At 38.3% G+C, this 23203-nt stretch overlaps 1 protein-coding gene across 1 annotated transcript in view; it reads left to right on the top strand.

The window, feature by feature from the left end:
• The first annotated feature begins 7735 nt into the window (after positions 1–7735).
• The window catches only part of LOC122976727 (ribonuclease inhibitor-like), a 33898-nt gene continuing 18430 nt past the window's right edge, over positions 7736–23203 (top strand). The window contains exons 1-2 of the mRNA XM_044345377.1: positions 7736–8340; positions 18634–18810. Of these exons, the coding sequence (XP_044201312.1) occupies positions 8144–8340; positions 18634–18810 (374 nt within the window). The 5' untranslated portion in view covers positions 7736–8143. The remainder of the gene's footprint in view (positions 8341–18633; positions 18811–23203) is intronic.

Here is a 23203-nt window from a genome sequence, read left to right on the forward strand (position 1 = left end):
AAAAAACTCCCTGTTCACAACCAGGTTTAGAATGATGTCACTAGTCCACAGTCACTGTAAAAAGGCTCTGCATTATCGAACGCAATTATCGGCTGAAATTCAATTACCAAAACAATAAACATACAGTAGTTACATTTTCTCATTTCTCGGCCAATAAAATATCAGCCACTGACATATCATACATCCCTCCTTTACATACATGCACACTGTAAAACTAACAAACTATTAAAGTGTGTTCAGCTTGTGTTACAGCTGCTTGTTGCCAAAATTGTAAACCAGTTATTCTCACAACCATTGTTCTTCAGTTGTAACCAAAACTTTGAGAGCAAGAAAATCTTTGTAGTTGATGTGTTATGTGATGTGATGTGTACACTTATGAACACAGTTATTCTGTTTAATTATAAACCATGTTACATTTTACAGTTTATCCTTCACCTTCTAGTTTTAATACAAATCCAGCAAAAGAACTTCAGGACTTAAGGATTTGTGTTTTGACAGTCAGCATTTTATCACAACAGACAGCATTTTACCATATATGCACTCTATGGGGCTGCTGACCCCTCAAAACACAATTTGCTTTGTCATCAAAATGCATAGTGTCTATATTTATCATAGAGGTGTTTGATTTTAATTTATTTAAATGTAATATAATTTGTAATAACAGGCTTAAGGGCTGTGGACTCTCAGAGACTCACTGTGAAGTTGTGGCCTCAGCTCTGAAGTCCAACCCCTCCCATCTCAGAGAGCTTGACCTGAGTGAAAACTACGAGCTGGAGGACTCAGGATTGATTCTGTCTGCTGGACTGGAGAGTCCAAACTGTAGACTGGAGACTCTGAGGTCAGTTCACCGACTGTGTTTTCCTCTTGTACATCTTGTATGTACCCAGTTATTTAAATTCATAATAGAAGTTTCAGATTCAATTTGATTCATTTGTTTTTCACAAATCACTAAAATGTTTAAAATCCAAAATGCCTGAACAGTTGGTTTCACAATAAAAAGTAAGAAATTATTGAAATTATTGGACAACTATCTGTGAGACCAATTTAATGTTTATAATTTTTGGTATGTGTGTGAAACTCAAATCTATAAACCAAATGTGAAAAAAGTTCAAGACTTTTATTGCATATCCATGAATAATGTCTTATATATTAAATATTGAGAACACACTATTTTGTAGGAACTTATACATAAAGTCTCTCTCACACACACTTTAAAACTCTCATACAGGAGTACAGACAAAGAGAGCAAATCATATTTCCAAATGCAGTTTGTATCTCAAGTCGTGTTTTAGCTGCTACACTTCAACATGTGCATGATGCTTCCTGGCAGAAAATGATGTTACTTTGTGTAGCTGCACCACCAGTTAAAAGGTCATGTGAAAGTCTGGTGTTTGGCACTGATCACAGTCAGTCATGAGAGATGATGATGAGAGTAAATCTGTGGTTGGAAATAAGTTCCTCAGTAGGAGGAAAATATTAATTTTTCTGTATATGCTCAAGTTCTGTAGTGTTTTAATGAAATTACACTTAATTGTTACCATTTACAGGAAGAAGATAAATAAAAGTAATACATAAGCTTTTAATCCAACATGTCTAATTTGATCCATTTTACAGTCAGCAGCATTTTATTGATCTGTGTTGACATGAATAGGTGTCTGAATGTTGTTGTGTCCATAGACGCCATTTATGAGATCAGAGTAGATCCGAGGAGAAAAAAAAGAAAGAGAGAGAGAGAAACTTCCCATTCATTCTGTATTTCGTGTGTGGATTTTGATGGTGTAAAAAAAAACAGTGAGAGCTGCATCAACCAGATGTTGTTCTTCGTAGATTGTCACATCTTAGTATCCAATGGGATTGTTTACATGAATCACGTGACACAGACAGCGCGGAATATCTAAACACAGAGCATCGCTCAACTTTAGCTCATAGTTCTGAGTGACAGAACAAACATTGGAATTCAACATGATGGAATAAAAACGGTAAGATTCATATTATTGTTGTTGAAAGTTCAATCAGTGAAAACGAGTCAGTGACAGTGAAAACATAAAGATGGACAGATAAATAACAGTTTGCTGCAGATGGTAGTTGACCAGCTGACGTTAGCATGGCACTGGGCAAGTTCACGTTTATCCTACTAATTGCAAGTAAATTACACATTATTATTAAAAGAAAATAACATGCAGATAGATGTTTAATTGTGTCCTGTAGGCTATAGACCTAACTGTTGGCCTGTGCGCCCGGCGGGTGTATTAACAGGCTGAATATACTGTACATAACCACCTAATATATGTATATGAAGTAACGTCATTTTTTTTACCATTTAATATTTATCTCATCACTCCTCGCACTCTTCACTTCTTAACACTATTTCAATCCTGTTTCCAGTTCACAGAAACGGTTTCACCTGTATATAGTCATACCTTGTGTATATTTCTGAAGATTGTTGTGTTGTTATTCTGTGTAAGAACATTGAGAGCCACTAAAGCGGAGTCAAATTGCTTGTAAGTGTAAACATACTTGGCCAATAAAGATGATTCTGATTCTGATTTGTAGGATAAAGTTACGGTTATTTACCATTGAAGGCTCCAGCAATTTTGATTAAATGTTAATTAATTGTTAGATTTGTCCAACACATCTAGTCTGATCTAATTAACCTCTTAAGCCCTAGGCCTCTGACTCAGGCCCCTGCTCGAAAATGGCACACTCATAATGAATACAGTATATCTCTGCAACTGGTTTATATGAACACTTTCTATATCATAATAAAGGTAACACTTGTGAGATTTGTGCAGAGGTGTAAGCATCAGTATAGATGTTACTGGGTCAGAGTAAATGAAGATGGAACATGGCATAAATGAAAGATTTCATTTCCACAAAAAAAACCAACTTAACAATATTATAGTAAATATCCCCTTTGAAATTATGGAGTTGCAGCCCAAAACCTCTAGTAAACCATAAAACAACATGTGAACATCACCTTCTTAGCATCATTTTTGATGCTAAGAAGGTGAAGTAGAGCAAAGTTAGATAAGTTTTAGTGGAGAAAAAATTCCGAATTAGCTATTTGTCATTACATCAAATGTAATGTAATCCTAATGTAATCTGAGCAACGAGCTCAGCTAACCTGAGCAATAGGCATCAATATCTCCGGAAACCATTGGTCGAATTGGACCATATTTGGACGGTTTAGGCCTCTAATCAAAGCTCACAAACTCCGCTATCGATTGCTTTTGACTGAATCTTTGTCAGTACTACGATTCAACCACTAGATGGAGACATAGACCGTGTGTTCGCATGGAAGGCTTAGACGATAGCCGACTTGACTCTGTCCTTCCTACCGGGAAAGTGGATACAGAAAGGCTGTAATCAACTCAAAATGACCCAGAGACATTGGAGTAGCCATTACTAGTGGTTTTATGCGGCCAGACGCAACTTTTGATTACAAAAACAGTAAAGGTAAGACACAATTTGTAGTTGTTAATGTAAAAACGGAAGTTTCTATATTTCTTCGACGTTTTTTCAAGTGAGTTTTGGTCGGATAGTGATAGGAGTTATATTGCTGGAATCTGTGAAATCTCAGGATTCATTTGATGTGTGTGTGGATAACGTGAAATGAAAGATAACGGGTGCTTTTTGTTACACGCCCACAGGTGCTTGGTGTTTGACTTGTGTTTCGTTTAGGTAGAAATGGTTACGATAGCTTACTGGCCGAGCTTCTTCTGAACAAAACGGTACGTGGTGTGATTATGTTCTTCCGTGTTAAATGCTGTGACGCATTTGCTTCTACGACGGCAGCGCTGCTCCCGCCGGCGGGGGCGCTCGGGCTGTCCTCTAGTGAAGCTGGAAGTTGTGCAGCTGTTTGCTGTGTTTAATGCTTTGGATATTGGCGGCCAGTTGTTGAATAGCAACAGACGGGAGCTCTGTAATTTCTAAATTAAGTCATTATTTGTGTTATTTATCATTTAAGTAACCTGGTATTTGCTTATTTTTTTCTTTTAACTCCTGATGTAGTCTACTCTTATTTTGTGTCAAACATAGGTAATGGTAAATGGTAAAATGATGTTACTTTATGTACAGAACATAGTGTATAGTAGGTGTCTATCTACAGTATATAACTTGCAGCCTGCTCAGATATACAATAGTGAGTGAAATATTACACATTTTGTATTTTAGACTAAAATAAATGTATATAATTTGTTGGTACAGTGGACATTATAGTGTAACAATGTAAATGTGAAACAGGTTACCCCAATCTCCCCACAACAGACATCATCTGGTTAGTTTTATATAAAACAATCTGCAGACCTGATCTATATGATGGAGTGACGTGTGTTTACTGTAGCTAACGTTAGTCCAGCTGCTGGAAACAGCTGCTCAGCTGGACGGATGTCCCGGGGACGAAACAATACTGTTGCTGTGACTTTATCTGTCCATTTACTGTCACCGCTAAAATGCATTTATACTCAGATCAGGGGAGTGTCGCTTAGACAGTTCATCACTTTTGTGTTGATTTTGTTGGAAGCATGTGTAATTAGAGTCCTGCTGTGTGACAGTCAGCTCTCAGCCTGCATTAACCGAGCAGCTGCTTCTGTTCAACATGTTAGTTTAGCGTTAGCATGAGCCTCAGATAGCTAAACCGCACAGCCGCCAGACAACAACTCCGTGGAGTTTTCACAGCTTTATGCTTCAGAGTTCAACCAGACGACACAGTGAGCAGATTGAGGCTCACTGCGAGTCTGCAACTGTTTTTCTTCGTCGGAAGGCAGGGAGGTGCGTTCGTTTTACAGCTTGTGCGGCCCTTACGGGCGGTCACCAGAAACACCTGTAACTCAATCAGTTGAATTATTAATGGCAATTAACCCATAATCGATGAATCATTGACATCCCTAATTTATATCATCTATTTTTTCTATAGTGGTAGGCTCAATTTGCAGCATAACCAAGCCTATGTGAAATTTCTTAATAACCTAAACATGGATGAGGGTGGATGTGTTTTAAGGCACCACAGTTGAATAAGGACAAAATAATCCATGTTCTTCCATCAAAATGAAACTTAGTAATATACACTCTCATCCAATATATTTCTGTATTATAACCTTTAATTTTTATTATGAAATTATGCAAATTAGGCAAACTCATGTAATAAGTCAGAACAAATATAATTATTTCAGGTGCATTGTCTTCCCTTAATCTTATGTGTATAATAATCATTAATCAATAAGAAAATATAAATGTACAGCGGGGGGAAATAAGTATTCAACACATCAACCTTTTTTCAGGAGACATATTTCCAGTGCAGCTATTCATATGAAATTAAGAGCAGACATTGGTATTAAATCAATAAGGCAACACAGCTAAAGAAATCATAACATCACAATCAACAAAAAACTTATGTGCATTGAATTGGAATGACACAGGACAAAAGTATTGAACAGGCAGTAAGAAAAAGCACTGAACCAGGTGATTCCATTAATTAGTCCTCTTACCTGTGCTAATTACAATCAGCTGGGTTAGTGCATGTGGCTGTTAGCACTTCCTCTCTTTTAAAAAGGGTTAGACATCTGTGAAGATATTATTTGTTACCAAGCTGTCATGCAAGAACCATCTCATGATGATTAGAGACAAAGAGCTCTCCCAAAACCTTCACAACAAGATTGTTGAGCAACAGGAATGGCACAGGTTACTGACTGATTTCTCAACTCCTAAATGTTCCCATAAGCACATTGGGACCATTATCTGCAAGTGGAAGCAGCTTCACTCCACCATCAACCGGCTACACACAGGAGCTCCTCACAAGATTGCTGACCGAGCAGTAAGAAAATGAGTCAGAAGAGTAGCCCAAGATCCAAGGACCAGTCAAAAAGAGCTCCATGATTATGTGTGAAGTGGTGCTGAAATCTCATAATTTTACATCTTGTGTTATTTGTTTATCAGGCGTCAAGTAATATAGGTTTACAAATTACAGGTGAATAACATGACCTGGCTGCGCCTTGAAAAAATTTTTACTGAAAAGTTTTTTTTTTTTTTTTGCTGTAATCCCTGTGAGATTAATATGATGTAAAAGTTGTGGTGACACTAAACTGCAGACATAAGGATGATGTTATGGTGATCCACACTGAGTATCTTACTATTAACGTCTATTTTCTTCTTCAGTGGTTTAATCTAATGACTGTATCAGAGCTGCAGATTTGAAACCTTAATATAAGATGAAAAAGCTGCACTGGCTAATTCACTGTTAAGTCACTGTGTGTTTATTGAAGTAGCAGCATGTTGTCATTAATATTAATGAAGCTCTTTTTCACTGTTTGTATTTGACAGTTTTTAACCTGCATCCTGTTGGGTTCAGGTGTTTGGAGTTTCCATTTTCTAAACTTGTTCATTCTAAACCTTCTTCAGCTCTGAACAGATTATGGAACATTGAATGATTTCAAACACAATAATCTCATGGATGCTGAAGAGAAAAAAAATTTTTTGACTTAACTTTTTTCTACTGGTGTCCAACGACGAGCGCCGAGGTGTGAAGTCACCTCGGGGGGTCTGGAGGCATGCCCCCCCTGCAAAATCTTTTTTTAAATGATGCAGTTTGGTGAATTCTGGTCATGATTTTTATTCCTGGCAAAGGCACCAATTTATACATGAAAAGCATACAATAAAATATTTGACCTTCATAAAGTATGCTATTTCTCTCCTTACTGACAAAACACTTGTAGGCCTACTTATTTTAACACAAATATCTGTACTTATTATCTTTATCAACTTTAAACTTTTCATGTTAACATATGTGACTGAACACTGATAATCAATAGTCTTATTGATCTTCCTTATCAGTTTGGTTCTTTATCAATACTAAATAAGTCCTTTTTTAAAAAATAATTGTTTTATAAAAGAATAAATTCAGAACAATTAGAATTTATTTATATTATAAATATAACTAAACATTGTTTCTGGAGCAGCAACAGTCATGTTTACAACAGCAGAGTCACTTTATAAACTCAATAATATCTCTGGAAACAAATGTAAAATGTCAATAAAATAAATAATATTCCTGACATGAAAATACTGAGTGAAGTTTAGAAAGAAAGAAGAAGACAGACATCAGTCAGTATCAGTCCTTCCTCCTGTCCTCCTCCTCCTCCCTCTGCTGCTGATGTGATTGACTGCTGCAGGTACCGCTGGTAGAGAGGAGAGGCTGCTTTGTCTCAGCCAGCAGCTGAGTTTACAAGAATGAGCCAAATTTGAAGATTGGTGGCAAACTAAGCTAAACAGTTAGACTACATACAGACAGCTTTAGTTTTAGCTTGTTGCTAACAATTAGCTATTAGCCGAGCTAGCGCGCTGTGGTTGTGTAAAACATAGCAGCGGTGCATGAGAGACTGCGGACAGAGCAGTTGAAAATATCACTTTTCTACATGTTTATGCTTGTTGATCAGGTGTATTGATAGAGTATTGGCTTTTTACTCGCTAAGGTGTTATTGCACTTAAGAAGTAACGCGCGTAGTTGTCGTCAACTCGAGTAATCTTCACTTCACATGTGATCTGCTGTTCACTGACTTTGCTGTGTGTGTGTGTGTGTGTCTGTGTGTTTGTTTGTTTGTGTTTGTGTTTGTGTGTGTGTGTGTGTGTGTGTGTGTGTATATGTGTGTGTGTGTGTGTGTGTGTGTGTGTGTGTGTGTGTGTGTGGAGGAGAGGCTGCAGTTTGAGAATAAATTACACCAAAACATTAAAAAGTGCTGATAAAAGAACAGGTAACATCGGAGTTTATCAATACTACAGTCTTTAATAATTTATCCTCGGGGCTCGTTTAATACCGGGTTTCGGTACCCATCCCTACAGAGAAATAAGTGCACATTAAATAAAACTGCCATACCTTTGATTATTTTGGAGAAAACAGATGTATAAATCGATGCATAAACAACCGCAGGAAGCTGGAACAAGCGTTGATGTCTGGAACAACGAACGTCTCTTTGCCTCGCCGTTTAATCGTTTACAAAGTGAAAAAAGCAGAAATGTGGTGGCAGAGTAAAATCTTTTTTGTGTTAGTGGTAAAAATAAACAGACTATGATGGAACAAATAATTCACTTTTGATGGAAATCCGTCTGTAGACGGAGCTCTTGCACCCATGTAATCTGCTTCTAACGCTACATGATTTCTTCTTTATTCAGATTGAAGAGCTGCAGGTTGTCAGAGATCAGCTGTGCTTCTCTGCTCTCAGCTCTGAAGTCCAACCCCTCCCATCTGAGAGAGCTGGAGCTGAGCTACAACGAGAGTCTCGACGGTTCAAGAACAAATCTACTGTGTGATTTTCTGGAGAGTCCACACTGTAGACTGGAGACTCTGAGGTCAGACACCATTTCTTACTTCTGTGCTGAGATTAATATGATGTGAAAGTTGTGGTGACACTAAACTGCAGACATAAGGATGATTTTTATGAGGTAAAATCTCCTTCAGATTTACACATTCAAATGTTGTTTTCAAACATTTAAATACTATTTAAAGCCTCCCTCCAGTGTATTTTGGCATTTTTGAGATATTTCATATTTTTCTGAGTCATTTTCTGACCATGTTGATTAGCCGCAATGTTCACCAAATATTTGTGGACAAATAAGTTAATTTTGTGCTCAAAGATCAAAAATGTCAGCTGTTGTTAAAACTGAACAATGACGTATGACTATAGTAGAACGCTGCAGTCATACGTCATCCTCATAAAATCCCTTTGTTTTTGTGAGCGTCACATAGGCTACTGATACAGTATCAGGCGCCTGTGTTTCATACTAAATAGTCTACTGGATGCAGACGTGCTGCAACAACAGATTAATGCTTCAAATATAAATGATTTATTTCAGTTAAACACTCTCCAACCAACATGTGCACAGAAAATAAGGTTTAATGTGGTTAAAGCAGGAAAGTCAGTAAATCAGTGTGCAGTGATGTATAAATGAATGTGGGTGATTGTTACAGTATCTGTTGTCCACAGCTGTTTATACTGTATGAAAAGCTTCTCCTTCACTTGATTAAATCCCTGCAGCATCTGAAGTCAGCAGGACTGATATGTTGATAAATCTGCAGCCTCTGAGAAGTGCTGCGCCAGAGCGCAGTGCCGTTACGCACCACCGTTCACTGTGTTTACCTTCATTAAATCTCCTGATGACACCAGGCTGCTACAGTAGAAACACACACACCTCTACACACATCAGACTGGTCGGTTATAACTCGATATTCTTGGTTAGCGGGGCTCATCAGCCTCTTTTTCAATTTTTTTTTTTTTTAGCCAAAGTAGCGTCTCATGTTTTATCCTTGAGACACATTACGATGCAAACGCTGTAACATTAATTACTAAACTATGTGACCGTGTACGAGGTGAGATACATTAGGCTGTAATTATTGCTGAAATAGTGTCAGTCCGTCAGTAAACAGCTTCACCAAATACATTTTTTTACATTTTTTTATTTCTATTGTTATTATATTAACTGATGAAAAAACTGCTCCATCTGTCTTTGGCTGCAGATTTGTGGTGATGTGTGTTCATGTCGTGATGCTCTGAACCATCCAGACATTTCCTGAAGAAAAGCTTTCTGTTTGTTGAGCTGTTGTTATCACGTTTAACTGTGATTGGCACAAGTGTTTCACAGCTATGAGACCAGTGATGTGACTGGCTGAGAGAGTATTTATTAATCACCACACCAGTTGATCTATATTCACTCAGCCCTTTTACACGTTGCACTGCTGCGCATACATGAACCAAAACAGCAGGTGACAGGTGCGCATGCAGGGCTCCACATTAACTTTTTGAGGCACTTGTCCTTCAGACAAGTAAATTTATCTTTCACTTGTCCATGTGTGACAGACGTGGTGAGGACTTGTAACGAGACGACTCAAAGGATTGGTTTCCAGCCTTTATTTGCTCCTGCAGAAGACAATGTAACACATATGAATCACCTTCTGGTGTCTCCTGCACATCTGCTCCTAAACATGCAAAATAACAGAATTTACACCAGGAAATAGATGCTAAAATCTCTGCAGCGCTACGTTGACTACATGACGCAGGGCAGCCTGCCGTAATACAAATGGCACCAAGAAAGTTAAACAAAAGCATCTACAAAACTCATATTAACAGTCAAAACAACATGAAACAGCTAGTTAAAGTAAGAGTATTAACAGTAAACAATATGCATTAAATGTTACAACATAAACGGTTCGATTTCCATAGAAAACAATAAAATAGCGCAGCAGCATTTTTCCACACAACTTACCCTCAGCAATGCAAAACAGCTCTGTGAGGGACAGAAGGGACGATGTGCAGCAAGGTCATTTCCACAGGAAACATTCATGAATAAAAATTCCTTGTTGAGATAAAATTCACAAACACAAATTAGAAATAAGAATTATTAAAGTGTCTTTTTTAACTGTTACACATCCACAAAAGTCACTTGTCAGAGTAAAAATGACAATAATTAACTTTTTCATTTTGTTTGTGAACGTAGAAATCAGACCAACAAACAGTTGAAAGCATCCAAACAGTGTCAACATATAAATGATTCAATTTATGAATTTTATTCAAGCCATTACTTCCCTGTTAATGATCTTTTCATTTGATCCTGAATTGTGAAGCACTTTGTAAAGTCTGTTTCAATATGAGCTCTATAGATTAATTATTGATCATCCTTCTGACCTTTAATAATAATGATTGACAGTGTTTCTACTAGGATTGTTTTCAGGGGGGGTGGTAGGCCCCCTGAAACTACTAGTTATGTTACGGAGCAGGCGTGTCACAGATACGGATACGCGGTGTCGACAGTGTCGTCATAGATACGCAGTAAGGCGGTTGTGCACAAAAAATAGGTAAATAAATATTAAACAAATATTAACAATATTTATTAACCTAATGTTTAAATATTAACAGTATTTATTTACAACACATAAATAAACGTAGGCCTTATGGATGATAGATGGACCAATCAGTCTCTATCTGAAAAACAAATCTGGATTCTCAGCCTCTATATGGTCCTTAATATAGATCAATGTTTGTAATATAACAACATAACAAAAGTGACTGATGGGGAATTAATTTGTTTCAACTTAAAGCCAAATCAAGACAACAGTTTGACTTATAAATGAATGAGATGAATCAGCATTTTGTTTCCTAATAACTGAAAGTGTCAGTTTTAGTGCTGTGTTTACAACAGTTACTGAGGTCAACGACCTTCTAACAACTGAAGAAAACATCATGTTAATAGAGTTGTTGTGTAGTGTTAGTACCTGTGTTAAAACATCTGTAAGTCCTTTTATAGCAGGTTTGAATCTTGTGCTTTGACTTTTGTTTGTTAGGATGTCCTTTAGTTTGGATAACAGATTGTGCCTTTAAACATATTTACAGAACAGTAATTCATCTAGATACAGGTGGAAGTCAGACCTTAACAGTTTTTTCTGCCTCCTGCTTTGAATGTGTTCATGTCTCTCCATCACCTGACGCCTGGGCTGCCTCTGTGTGTTTCTCTTTACTCCTTCAACTGTTTCTTTAAATCTTGAATCAGTTGCACCTTCTTCCTTTTCAATCACTTCTTTACTTTCTCCTTGTTTTTCTTTCAACACCATTAAGCTACATCCTGCAATTCTTCCTCACTTCTATCTCCTCTCTCCTGATTTCTTCACTCACTCTGAAAATGTAAAAGCTTTCCTTTAATAAATCTGCCAGCAGGGCCGGCTCTAGACATGTTGGTGCCCTAGGAGAGATTAGGATTTGGTGCCCCCCCCCAAACCACATTACCCCACCAGTACTGCCTCATCACCACCCTGTCATACATTTAGGAGCAGGTGGACCCAAATGCAGAGACCAGAAAGCAGGGCTGAAGAAAAGCGTCTTTATTTCAAAGACTGGCAGGAAAAAAACAAAAGCAGGATGAGCTGAGTAGAACAAGATACAAAAAAAAATCAACTGAGCAGGAAACTGAACAAACACGACAGAACAGAATTGACTAACTGAACAGACGACTCGACAAAGACTGAACTGAAAACTGAACTTAGATACAAACTGAAGTAATCAGACAACAAGGAACAGGTGGCACAATACAAGGGCAGGCTGGGAGCTGATAGGCTGGGGAAGACACTAGGAGCAGGGCAGGACCGACGAGGCTACTGCAGGGCAGGTGAGAGGAGGAGCACATGAAAACAGGAGGAGTGAAGGAACACACAAGAGAAACACAGAGCAAAGTAAAACCCAGAAAACACAACAGCACTCAATAACAAGCCAGCATAAATCAAACTGTCTCTGAATAAATCAACCTAGGTACACAGCACTACAAGCTAACCAATAATCTAATACAGTCTTTCAAAGATACAACTCAAATAACATGAATGAGCAAAAAGACTGGACAACACAAGTGTAACACAGAAAACCAAAAGAAGAAAAAACACAAAGAGCCCAAACCATGAGTCCATGACACACCCGCTCATTCTACAGTAAAAATATGGACAACAAACATCAGACACCACAATGGTTTCAAGACAAAAATATATATTTTTATAAATTACAATTACTTTTCAAACAAACAAATCACATTTCACAGAATGAATCAATTGTTAAATATTACTATTATTAACTACCTTTACCTGTTAGTAACATCCAAGACGCTGGCACTTGATTATTGATAGATTACACTGGATAGATGACTCCTTCCATGATGTCATGTGCCCACAATGTTCTGGGGTTTCATTTATAAAACAGTGTGTAGGATCCACACTAAAATTGTACGTGCGCACAAAAGCTGACAATGGCGCACACCGAAAAATAATCAGATGTATAAAACCATGCGTACACACGAATGCACGTATATTTCCCTTTATAAATCACAGTCCACCTGGAAATGTGCGCTCATGGATCAGCGTCATATCCCGCCCTCTACACGCCCACATTCAACCATAAACGGTCAATGCAAAAGCCTTCATGAATATTCATGTACATGTGTTTCTTTCGCCGCACCAATCACTCTCTCTGTCTTTAGACACCTGGCCAATCAGTGTTGAGAGTCAGTGTATCAGAGCCTCTCTTGTCACTTGTGCTCAGCAGCAGCAGAGGAAGGACCGCAACAGGCATGAACAGACATTTAACCTTTTATTTCCCCGTTTTCACACGTATTGAAATTATGTGTGTAACCCAAAACAACCACATACAACCTCAATAAACATTCCTGTGGATTGTTAAGTCAGATATCTCTGGTTAAATGTTTAACACACCCTGCAGTGGGCCAGCTCCCAGTTAACCAGTATAAGTAGTTTTTACACCACTCACTCAATATGTAAAATACAATAAACACTATATTAGTTTATATTTACTCCAAAATCCAGCATACAGGTATTTCTCTAATCGACACAGTGAGCACAGGTGGTGAAGATGAGCCGGTGAGGTGACTGGAGAAGGCAGAGTGTGTGTGGCAGCCACCGCTGTGTCTCCAGTGTCTCTGTGCTTGACAATACAGCCGTGTTTACTGTAGCCATTTTACACATATAAACTACATGGGAACTCATACTTGGTGATATATGCACAGTATAACCAAATATTAAAAATCTATTAACGCTCTGTCCTGTAAATATGTTTTAGTTCCGTTTGTTGAAGTTATTTGATGTCATCTTGGATTTCTACAATCAATGATGATCATTTCATCAGTAAGTTAACGTGGCCAAGGTGAAAATGAATCAGTATCTTCATGCTTAGCTAATATTGGAGAAAGGCAACCCAGACTTTGCAGAATCCTGCCACCTGCCACATCCTGACATCATTCATTTCAGCTGCTGCTGCTCCACAACTGACTCTCTCCTTTGTGCTCCGGGTGAGGCAGCACTGATGAAATGTTGGGCAGACTTTAACATCTGAGTTGCTTTATATCTTTACAAATTGAAAGATGTTTATGGAAGTTATGGCTCACTACAAGCCAAAGTACAGATAACACTGCTGGTTTGAGTGTTTATGATAATGTGGATCTATAATTGATGTTTGATATTAAGTGAAATTAAATGTGTGAGAGGATTATTATACAATCTGCCTTCAATTCACTTCAATTCTGCGTCGTGGATTTCCCCTGTCTCTAAAATGTTCCAACGCATGGGTAAGAGTTTAGGTGCAGGTGCGCACATTGTCCCATCAAGTTTGTTTTTATAGATCACAACTTTTGCTTGGGAAGTGGCGTACGCCTCTTTCAGGCCCCGTTCCTGCTTACTCAACAAATGAGATCCCTGGACTGTTCTCGTGGGTTTTGAGTATTTCACTGCAATTTTTCCAGTCATTAAATCAATTACTGATTAGTTTGTAGTTTTTTGTGAGAACAGGTTGCAGCAGAAGCAGTAAAGACTTTTTAAAATTTTTTCTTGGAATATACCCAACCAACTTCTCTTGATTTTCTCTCCATTCACTTATTTTCTGTAGAAGTGGTGGTGATGGGAACTTCTCCCATCCTCTCATTTTGTAAATGTAGAGTCTTATTTTAGCTGATATGGCCTCTGCTGACTATCTCTGTCCTCACCATATCAGACAGGGCTGCCAGTCAGCAGGATCTATAGCTGCTGCCTTGATGGACTCACATACTTCAGGATCTGTTCCAGTTGATGGTGTCTGCAGGCTGTAGAGTAGTAGAAGTGTCTGTTGTGTCTGTTGTTGCTTCACCTGCAGGTAAATCTAAACATACATGTAAATATAGTTATTAATCCTTTAGTAAGGACACACAATGATTCATAAATGACAACACATCAGACAATAAACACATCTGAAGCATAAATTATAGATAACGGTTGACCAGAACTGTTCAATTACATGAGTGAAAAAAGGTCAAGAATCCAAGTTTAAATTATTTTAGATGGAATAAGTTATTCTAGCTTTAATGTGTCCTGTAGACAACTTGAATAAATATAGATGGTTGCAGTCTGATATTGATTAGTATTTAAGTTAGCTATGTTCCCTTTATAATATAGAAATTATATTTATGATTCAATATATTTTATTGCACTAGTGATACCATGATAACACAAGTATGTAAGAAACCATTTAATAAAAGATAATATTGATATTTGACTTGAAATTAACAAGGTGTAACTGTGACATTCAAATAACAATAATAATAATAATAATAATGATAATAATAATAATAACAATAATAAAGACAACATAGCAGTGTATTATCAGTTACACAGAGACCACAAATAAGTGGCTGAACTGACCTGCTTCAGAGAGTGGTGTAGATGGGAGATCAGATGTAACTTCTCCAGCAGCTGGAGGCTTCTGCAGATATTTCCTGAGTGCATCTGGACAGTTATAGAGTAGATATCAGCCTGTTACAAGCAAAAACATGTAGCTGCAGAGTAGACAAACAACTGCTGCAGCCTGTTGCACCAGCTGTGTGTCAGTTCAAACTTAGTTATAACATAAATTATTATCACTAAGTTGTGATTTATGCATCACTAAAATAAAAGCTTTCACCACGGAGATAAGTTACAACATAACTCTAATTGCTGCCATTTAGCAACACAGTAATCCAGTAGAGATCTAATTTATTGATATGATATTTCACTATTGATCCAGTTTACTACAATGTGCTACGATGCCAAGTGGCTCATGCCAGCTTACACATAGTTGGTGCAACCCAGTGCAGAAATCTATGTTTTTATGGATATAGCGTTAGCCATTATCACTGATATTGGTCAGTGAAATTTCAGCACAAAGCCTTACGTTGTAGGAAGGAGCAGTTATCCAGATAGCTCGCTACTGGCTTGTCATTCAGTCTCATATCCTTCAATCTGTAACAATATGTGAGTCCAGCAGCTATCGTAGCATCATTATCTAGCATTAGCTTTATTGCTACTTAGCTAGCTATGTTAACATTAGACGACATACCTCTATATTGGGCTTTCTTTTCCTCCTCCTCTTTTCTCCGTTTTCTTTCTTGTGCATCTGAAGGTTTGGACCTTTTCATTATGTAATAAAATGTGAATATCTGCCTCTTGACATCTCGTCACAGACTTTGTCTGTCTGTGATGCATCATCCCTCTTTTTCAGTGCGCACAGTAGAGGTGCAGAGCAGATGAAACATTGTGAGGATTTTTTTTGCGACTTTTAACTTGTGTGGTGGGACAAGTAAATTTCTTTTCCATTTGTCGTATAAAGAAATCGGACAAGCCTTAAAGTCGAGCCGTAAACTCTGAATTTATTCTTTTTTAAAAAATAAATTCAGAACAGGATTAGAATTTATTTTTATTACAAATATAACTAAACTTTGTTTCTAGAGCAGCAACAGTAAATTGTAAATGGACTGTACTTGTATAGGGCCTTTCTAGCCTTCCGACCACTCAAAGCGCTTTTACACCACGAATCACATTCACCCATTCACACACATTCATACGCTGAATGGGTACAGGGGCTACCATGCAAGGTCCCAACCTGCCCATCACACGAAATCTAATCATTCACACATTGAATGATTAGATTAGACAGCCATCAGGAGCAATTTGGGTTTAAGTATCTTGCCCAAGGACACATCGACATGCGGACTGGAGGAGCCGGGAATCGAACCGCCAATCTTCTGATTAGTGGGCGACCCGCTCCTGACCCTACCTCCTGAGCCACAGCCGCCCAGCTGCAACAGTCATGTTTACAACAGCAAAGTCACTTTATAAACTCAATAATATCTCTGGAAACAAATGTAAAATGTCAATAAAATAAATAATATTCCTGACATGAAAATACTGAGTGAAGTTTAGAAAGAAAGAAGAAGACAGACATCAGTCAGTATCAGTCCTTCCTCCTGTCCTCCTCCTCCTCCCTCTGCTGCTGATGTGATTGACTGCTGCAGGTACCGCTGGTAGAGAGGAGAGGCTGCTTTGTCTCAGCCAGCAGCTGAGTTTACAAGAATGAGCCAAATTTGAAGATTGGTGGCAAACTAAGCTAAACAGTTAGACTACATACAGACAGCTTTAGTTTTAGCTTGTTGCTAACAATTAGCTATTAGCTGAGCTAGCGCGCTGTGGTTGTGTAAAACATAGCAGCGGTGGATGAGAGACTGCGGACAGAGCAGTTGAAAATATCACTTTTCTACATGTTTATGCTTGTTGATCAGGTGTATTGATAGAGTATTGGCTTTTTACTCGCTAAAGTGTTATTGCACTTAAGAAGTAACGAGCGTAGTTGTCGTCAACTCGAGTAATCTTCACTTCACATGTGATCTGCTGTTCACTGACTTTGCTGTGTTTGTGTGTGTGTGTGTCTGTGTGTGTGTGAGTGCGTGTCTGTGTGCGTGTCTGTGTGTGTGTGTTTGTGTGCGTGTCTGTGTGTTTGTGTGTGTGTGTTTGTGTTTGTGTGTCTGTGCGTTTGTGTGTGTGTGTTTGTGTGTGTGTGTGTTTGTGTTTGTGTGTGCGCGTGTCTGTGTGTTTGTGTGTGTGTGTTTGTGTGTGTGTGTGTCTGTGTTTTTGTGTGTCTGTGTGTGCGTGTGTTTCTGTGTGTGTGTGTCTGTGTGTTTGTGTGTGTGTGTGTCTGTGTTTGTGTGTGTGAGTGTGTTTGTGTGTCTGTGTGTGCGTGTGTTTGTGTGTGTGTGTGTGTGTTTGTGTGTGTGAGTCTGTGTCTGTGTTTGTGTGCGTGTGTTTGTGTGTGTGCGTGTCTGTGTGTTTGTGTATGTGTGTGTGTCTGTGTTTGGGTGTGTGTGTTTGTGTGTGTGTCTGTCTGTGTGTGTTTGTGTGTGTGCGGGTCTGTGTGTTTGTGTGTGAGTGTGTGTTTGTGTGTGTGTCTGTGTGTTTGTGTGTCTCTGTGTTTGTGCGTGTGTCTCTGTGTTTGTGTGTGTGTTTGTGTGTCTGTGTCTTTGTGTTTGTGTGTCTGTGTGTTTCTGAATGTGTTTGTTTTTGTGTGTGTGCGTGTCTTTGTGTCTGTGTGTGTGTGTCTGTTTGTGTGTGTGTTTGTGTGTGTGTGTCTGTTTGTGTCTGTTTGTGTGTGTCTTTGTGTTTGTGTCTGTGTGTGTGTCTGTGTGTTTGTGTGTCTTTGTGTATGCGTGTGTGTCTGTGTGGTTTTTTTGCGTGTATGTGTGTTTGTGTGTGTGTGTTTGTGTATGTCTCTGTGTCTGTGTTTAAGTGTGTGTGTGTGTGTGTGTGTGTGTGTGTGTGTGTGTGTGCGTGCGTGTGTGGAGGAGAGGCTGCAGTTTGAGAATAAATTACACCAAAACATTAAAAAGTGCTGATAAAAGAACCGGTAACATCGGAGTTTATCAATACTACAGTCTTTAATAATTTATCCTCGGGGCTCGTTTAATACCGGGTTTCGGTACCCATCCCTACAGAGAAATAAGTGCACATTAAATAAAACTGCCATACCTTTGATTATTTTGGAGAAAACAGACGTATAAATCGATGCATAAACAACCGCAGGAAGCTGGTACAAGCGTTGATGTCTGGAACAACGAACGTCTCTTTCCCTCGCCGTTTAATCGTTTACAAAGTGAAAAAAGCAGAAATGTGGTGGCAGAGTAAAATCTTTTTTGTGTTAGTGGTAAAAATAAACAGACTATGATGGAACAAATAATTCACTGTTGATGGAAATCCGTCTGTAGACGGAGCTCTTGCACCCATGTAATCTGCTTCTAACGCTACATGATTTCTTCTTTATTCAGATTGTGGGGCTGCAGGTTGTCAGAGATCAGCTGTGCTTCTCTGCTCTCAGCTCTGAAGTCCAACCCCTCCCACCTGAGAGAGCTGGATCTGAGCTACAACGAGAGTCTCGACGATTCAAGAACAAATCTACTGTGTGATTTTCTGGAGAGTCCAGACTGTAGACTGGAGACTCTGAGGTCAGACACCATTTCTTACTTCTGTGCTGAGATTAATATGATGTGAAAGTTGTGGTGACACTAAACTGCAGACATAAGGATGATTTTTATGAGGTAAAATCTCCTTCAGATTTACACATTCAAATGTTGTTTTCAAACATTTAAATACTATTTAAAGCCTCCCTCCAGTGTATTTTGGCATTTTTGAGACATTTCATATTTTTCTGAGTCATTTTCTGACCATGTTGATTAGCCACAATGTTCACCAAATATTTGTGGACAAATAACTTCATTTTGTGCACAAAAATCAAAAATGTCAGCTGTTGTTAAAACTGAACAATGACGTATGACTATAGTAGAACGCTGCAGTCATACGTCATCCTCATAAAATCCCTTTGTTTTTGTGAGCGTCACATAGGCTACTGATACAGTACCAGGCGCCTGTGTTTCATACTAAATAGTCTACTGGATGCAGACGTGCTGCAACAACAGATTAATGCTTCAAATATAAATCATTTATTTCTATTAAACACTCTCCAACCAACATGTGCACAGAAAATAAGGTTTAATGTGGTTAAAGCAGGAAAGTCAGTAAATCAGTGTGCAGTGATGTATAAATGAATGTGGGTGATTGTTACAGTATCTGTTGTCCACAGCTGTTTATACTGTATGAAAAGCTTCTCCTTCACTTGATTAAATCCCTGCAGCATCTGAAGTCAGCAGGACTGATATGTTGATAAATCTGCAGCCTCTGAGAAGTGCTGCGCCAGAGTGCAGTGCCGTTACGCACCACCGTTCACTGTGTTTACCTTCATTAAATCTCCTGATGACACCAGGCTGCTACAGTAGAAACACGCACACCTCTACACACATCAGTCTGGTCGGTTATAACTCGATATTCTTGGTTAGCGGGGCTCATCAGCCTCTTTTTCAAATTTTTTTTTTTTAGCCAAAGTAGCGTCTCATGTTTTATCCTTGAGACACATTACGATGCAAACGCTGTTGTGTAACATTAATTACTAAACTATGTGACCGTGTACGAGGTGAGATACATTAGGCTATAATTATTGCTGAAATAGCATTAGTCTGATGGTCTATAATCATATAAACAGCTTCACCAAATACATTTTTTTACATTTTTTTATTTCTATTGTTATTATATTAACTGATGAAAAAACTGCTCCATCTGTCTTTGGCTGCAGATTTGTGGTGATGTGTGTTCATGTCGTGACGCTCTGAACCATCCAGACATTTCCTGAAGAAAAGCTTTCCGTTTGTTGAGCTGTCGTTATCACGTTTAACTGTGATTGGCACAAGTGTTTCACAGCTATGAGACCAGTGATGTGACTGGCTGAGAGAGTATTTATTAATCACCACACCAGTTGATCAATATTCACTCAGCCCTTTTACACGTTGCACTGCTGCACATACATGAACCAAAACAGCAGGTGACAGGTGCGCATGCAGGGCTCCACATTAACTTTTTGAGGCACTTGTCCTTCAGACAAGTAAATTTATCTTTCACTTGTCCATGTGTGACAGATGTGGTAAGGACATGTAACGAGACGACTCAAAGGATTGGTTTCCAGCCTTTATTTGCTCCTGCAGAAGACAATGTAACACACATGAATCACCTTCTGGTCTCTCCTGCACATCTGCTCCTAAACATGCAAAATAACAGAATTTACACCAGGAAATAGATGCTAAAATCTCTGCAGCGCTACGTTGACTACATGACGCAGGGCAGCCTGCCATAATACAAATGGCACCAAGAAAGTTAAACAAAAGCATCTACAAAACTCATATTAACAGTCAAAACAACATGAAACAGCTAGTTAAAGTTATAGTATTAACAGTAAACAATATGCATTAAATGTTACAACATAAATGGTTCAATTTCCATAGAAAACAATAAAATATCGCAGCAGCATTTTTCCACACAACTTACCCTCAGCAATGCAAAACAGCTCTGTGAGGGACAGAAGGGACGATGTGCAGCAAGGTCATTTCCACAGGAAACATTCATGAATAAAAATTCCTCATTTAGACAAAATTCACAAACACAAATTGGAAATAAGAATTATTAAAGTGTCTTTTTTAACTGTTACACATCCACAAAAGTCACTTGTCAGAGTAAAAATGACAATAATTAACTTTTTCATTTTGTTTGTGAACGTAGAAATCAGACCAACAAACAGTTGAAAGCATCCAAACAGTGTCAACGTATAAATGATTCAATTTATGAATTTTATTCAAGCCATTACTTCCCTGTTAATGATCTTTTCATTTGATCCTGAATTGTGAAGCACTTTGTAAAGTCTGTTTCAATATGAGCTCTATAGATTAATTATTGATCATCCTTCTGACGTTTAATAATAATGATTGACAGTGTTTCTACTAGGATTGTTTTCAGGGGGGGTGGTAGGCCCCTTGAAACTACTAGTTATGTTACGGAGCAGGCGTGTCACAGATACGGATACACGGTGTTGACAGTGTCGTCATAGATACGCAGTAAGGCGGTTGTCTGTATCGCTGTATTTCTCTACACTGAGCTGAAATGAAACAAGTGCACAAAAAATAGGTAAATAAATATTAAACAAATATTAACAATATTTATTAACCTAATGTTTAAATATTAACAGTATTTATTTACAACACATAAATAAACGTAGGCCTTATGGATGATAGATGGACCAATCAGTCTCTATCTGAAAAACAAATCTGGATTCTCAGCCTCTATATGGTCCTTAATATAGATCAATGTTTGTAATATAACAACATAACAAAAGTGACTGATGGGGAATTAATTTGTTTCAACTTAAAGCCAAATCAAGACAACAGTTTGACTTATAAATGAATGAGATGAATCAGCATTTTGTTTCCTAATAACTGAAAGTGTCAGTTTTAGTGCTGTGTTTACAACAGTTACTGAGGTCAACGACCTTCTAACAGCTGAAGAAAACATCATGTTAACAGAGTTGTTGTGTAGTGTTAGTACCTGTGTTAAAACATCTGTAAGTCCTTTTATAGCAGGTTTGAATCTTGTGCTTTGACTTTTGTTTGTTAGGATGTCCTTTAGTTTGGATAACAGATTGTGCCTTTAAACATATTTACAGAACAGTAATTCATCTAGATACAGGTGGAAGTCAGACCTTAACAGTTTTTTCTGCCTCCTGCTTTGAATGTGTTCATGTCTCTCCATCACCTGACGCCTGGGCTGCCTCTGTGTGTTTCTCTTTACTCCTTCAACTGTTTCTTTAAATCTTGAATCAGTTGCACCTTCTTCCTTTTCAATCACTTCTTTACTTTCTCCTTGTTTTTCTTTCAACACCATTAAATTACATCCTGCAATTCTTCCTCACTTCTGTCTCCTCTCTCCTGATTTCTTCACTCACTCTGAAAATGTAAAAGCTTTCCTTTAATAAATCTGCCAGCAGGGCCGGCTCTAGACATGTTGGTGCCCTAGGAGAGATTAGGATTTGGTGCCCCCCCAAACCACATTACCCCACCAGTACTGCCTCATCACCACCCTGTCATACATTGAGGAGCAGGTGGACCCAAATGCAGAGACCAGAAAGCAGGACTGAAGAAAAGCGTCTTTATTTCAATGACTGGCAGGAAAAAAACAAAAGCAGGATGAGCTGAGTAGAACAAGATACAAAAATAAAATCGACTGAGCAGGAAACTGAACAAACACGACAGAACAGAATTGACTAACTGAACAGACGACTCCACAAAGACTGAACTGAAAACTGAACTTCAATACAAACTGAAGTAATCAGACAACAAGGAACAGGTGGCACAATACAAGGGCAGGCTGGGAGCTGATAGGCTGGGGAAGACACTAGGAGCAGGGCAGGACCCACGAGGCTACTGCAGGGCAGGTGAGAGGAGGAGCACATGAAAACAGGAGGAGTGAAGGAACACACAAGAGAAACACAGAGCAAAGTAAAACCCAGAAAACACAACAGCACTCAATAACAAGCCAGCATAAATCAAACTGTCTCTGAATAAATCAACCTAGGTACACAGCACTACAAGCTAACCAATAATCTAATACAGTCTTTCAAAGATACAACTCAAATAACATGAATGAGCAAAAAGACTGGACAACACAAGTGTAACACAGAAAACCAAAAGAAGAAAAAACACAAAGAGCCCAAACCATGAGTCCATGACACACCCGCTCATTCTACAGTAAAAATATGGACAACAAACATCAGACACCACAATGGTTTCAAGACAAAAATATATATTTTTATAAATTACAATTACTTTTCAAACAAACAAATCACGTTTCACAGAATGAATCAATTGTTAAATATTACTATTATTAACTACCTTTACCTGTTAGTAACATCCAAGACGCTGGCACTTGGTTATTGATAGATTACACTGGATAGACGACTCCTTC

This window comes from Thunnus albacares, chromosome 24 (genome assembly GCF_914725855.1).
Source record: "Thunnus albacares chromosome 24, fThuAlb1.1, whole genome shotgun sequence".
Taxonomy (NCBI): Eukaryota; Metazoa; Chordata; class Actinopteri; order Scombriformes; family Scombridae; genus Thunnus; species Thunnus albacares.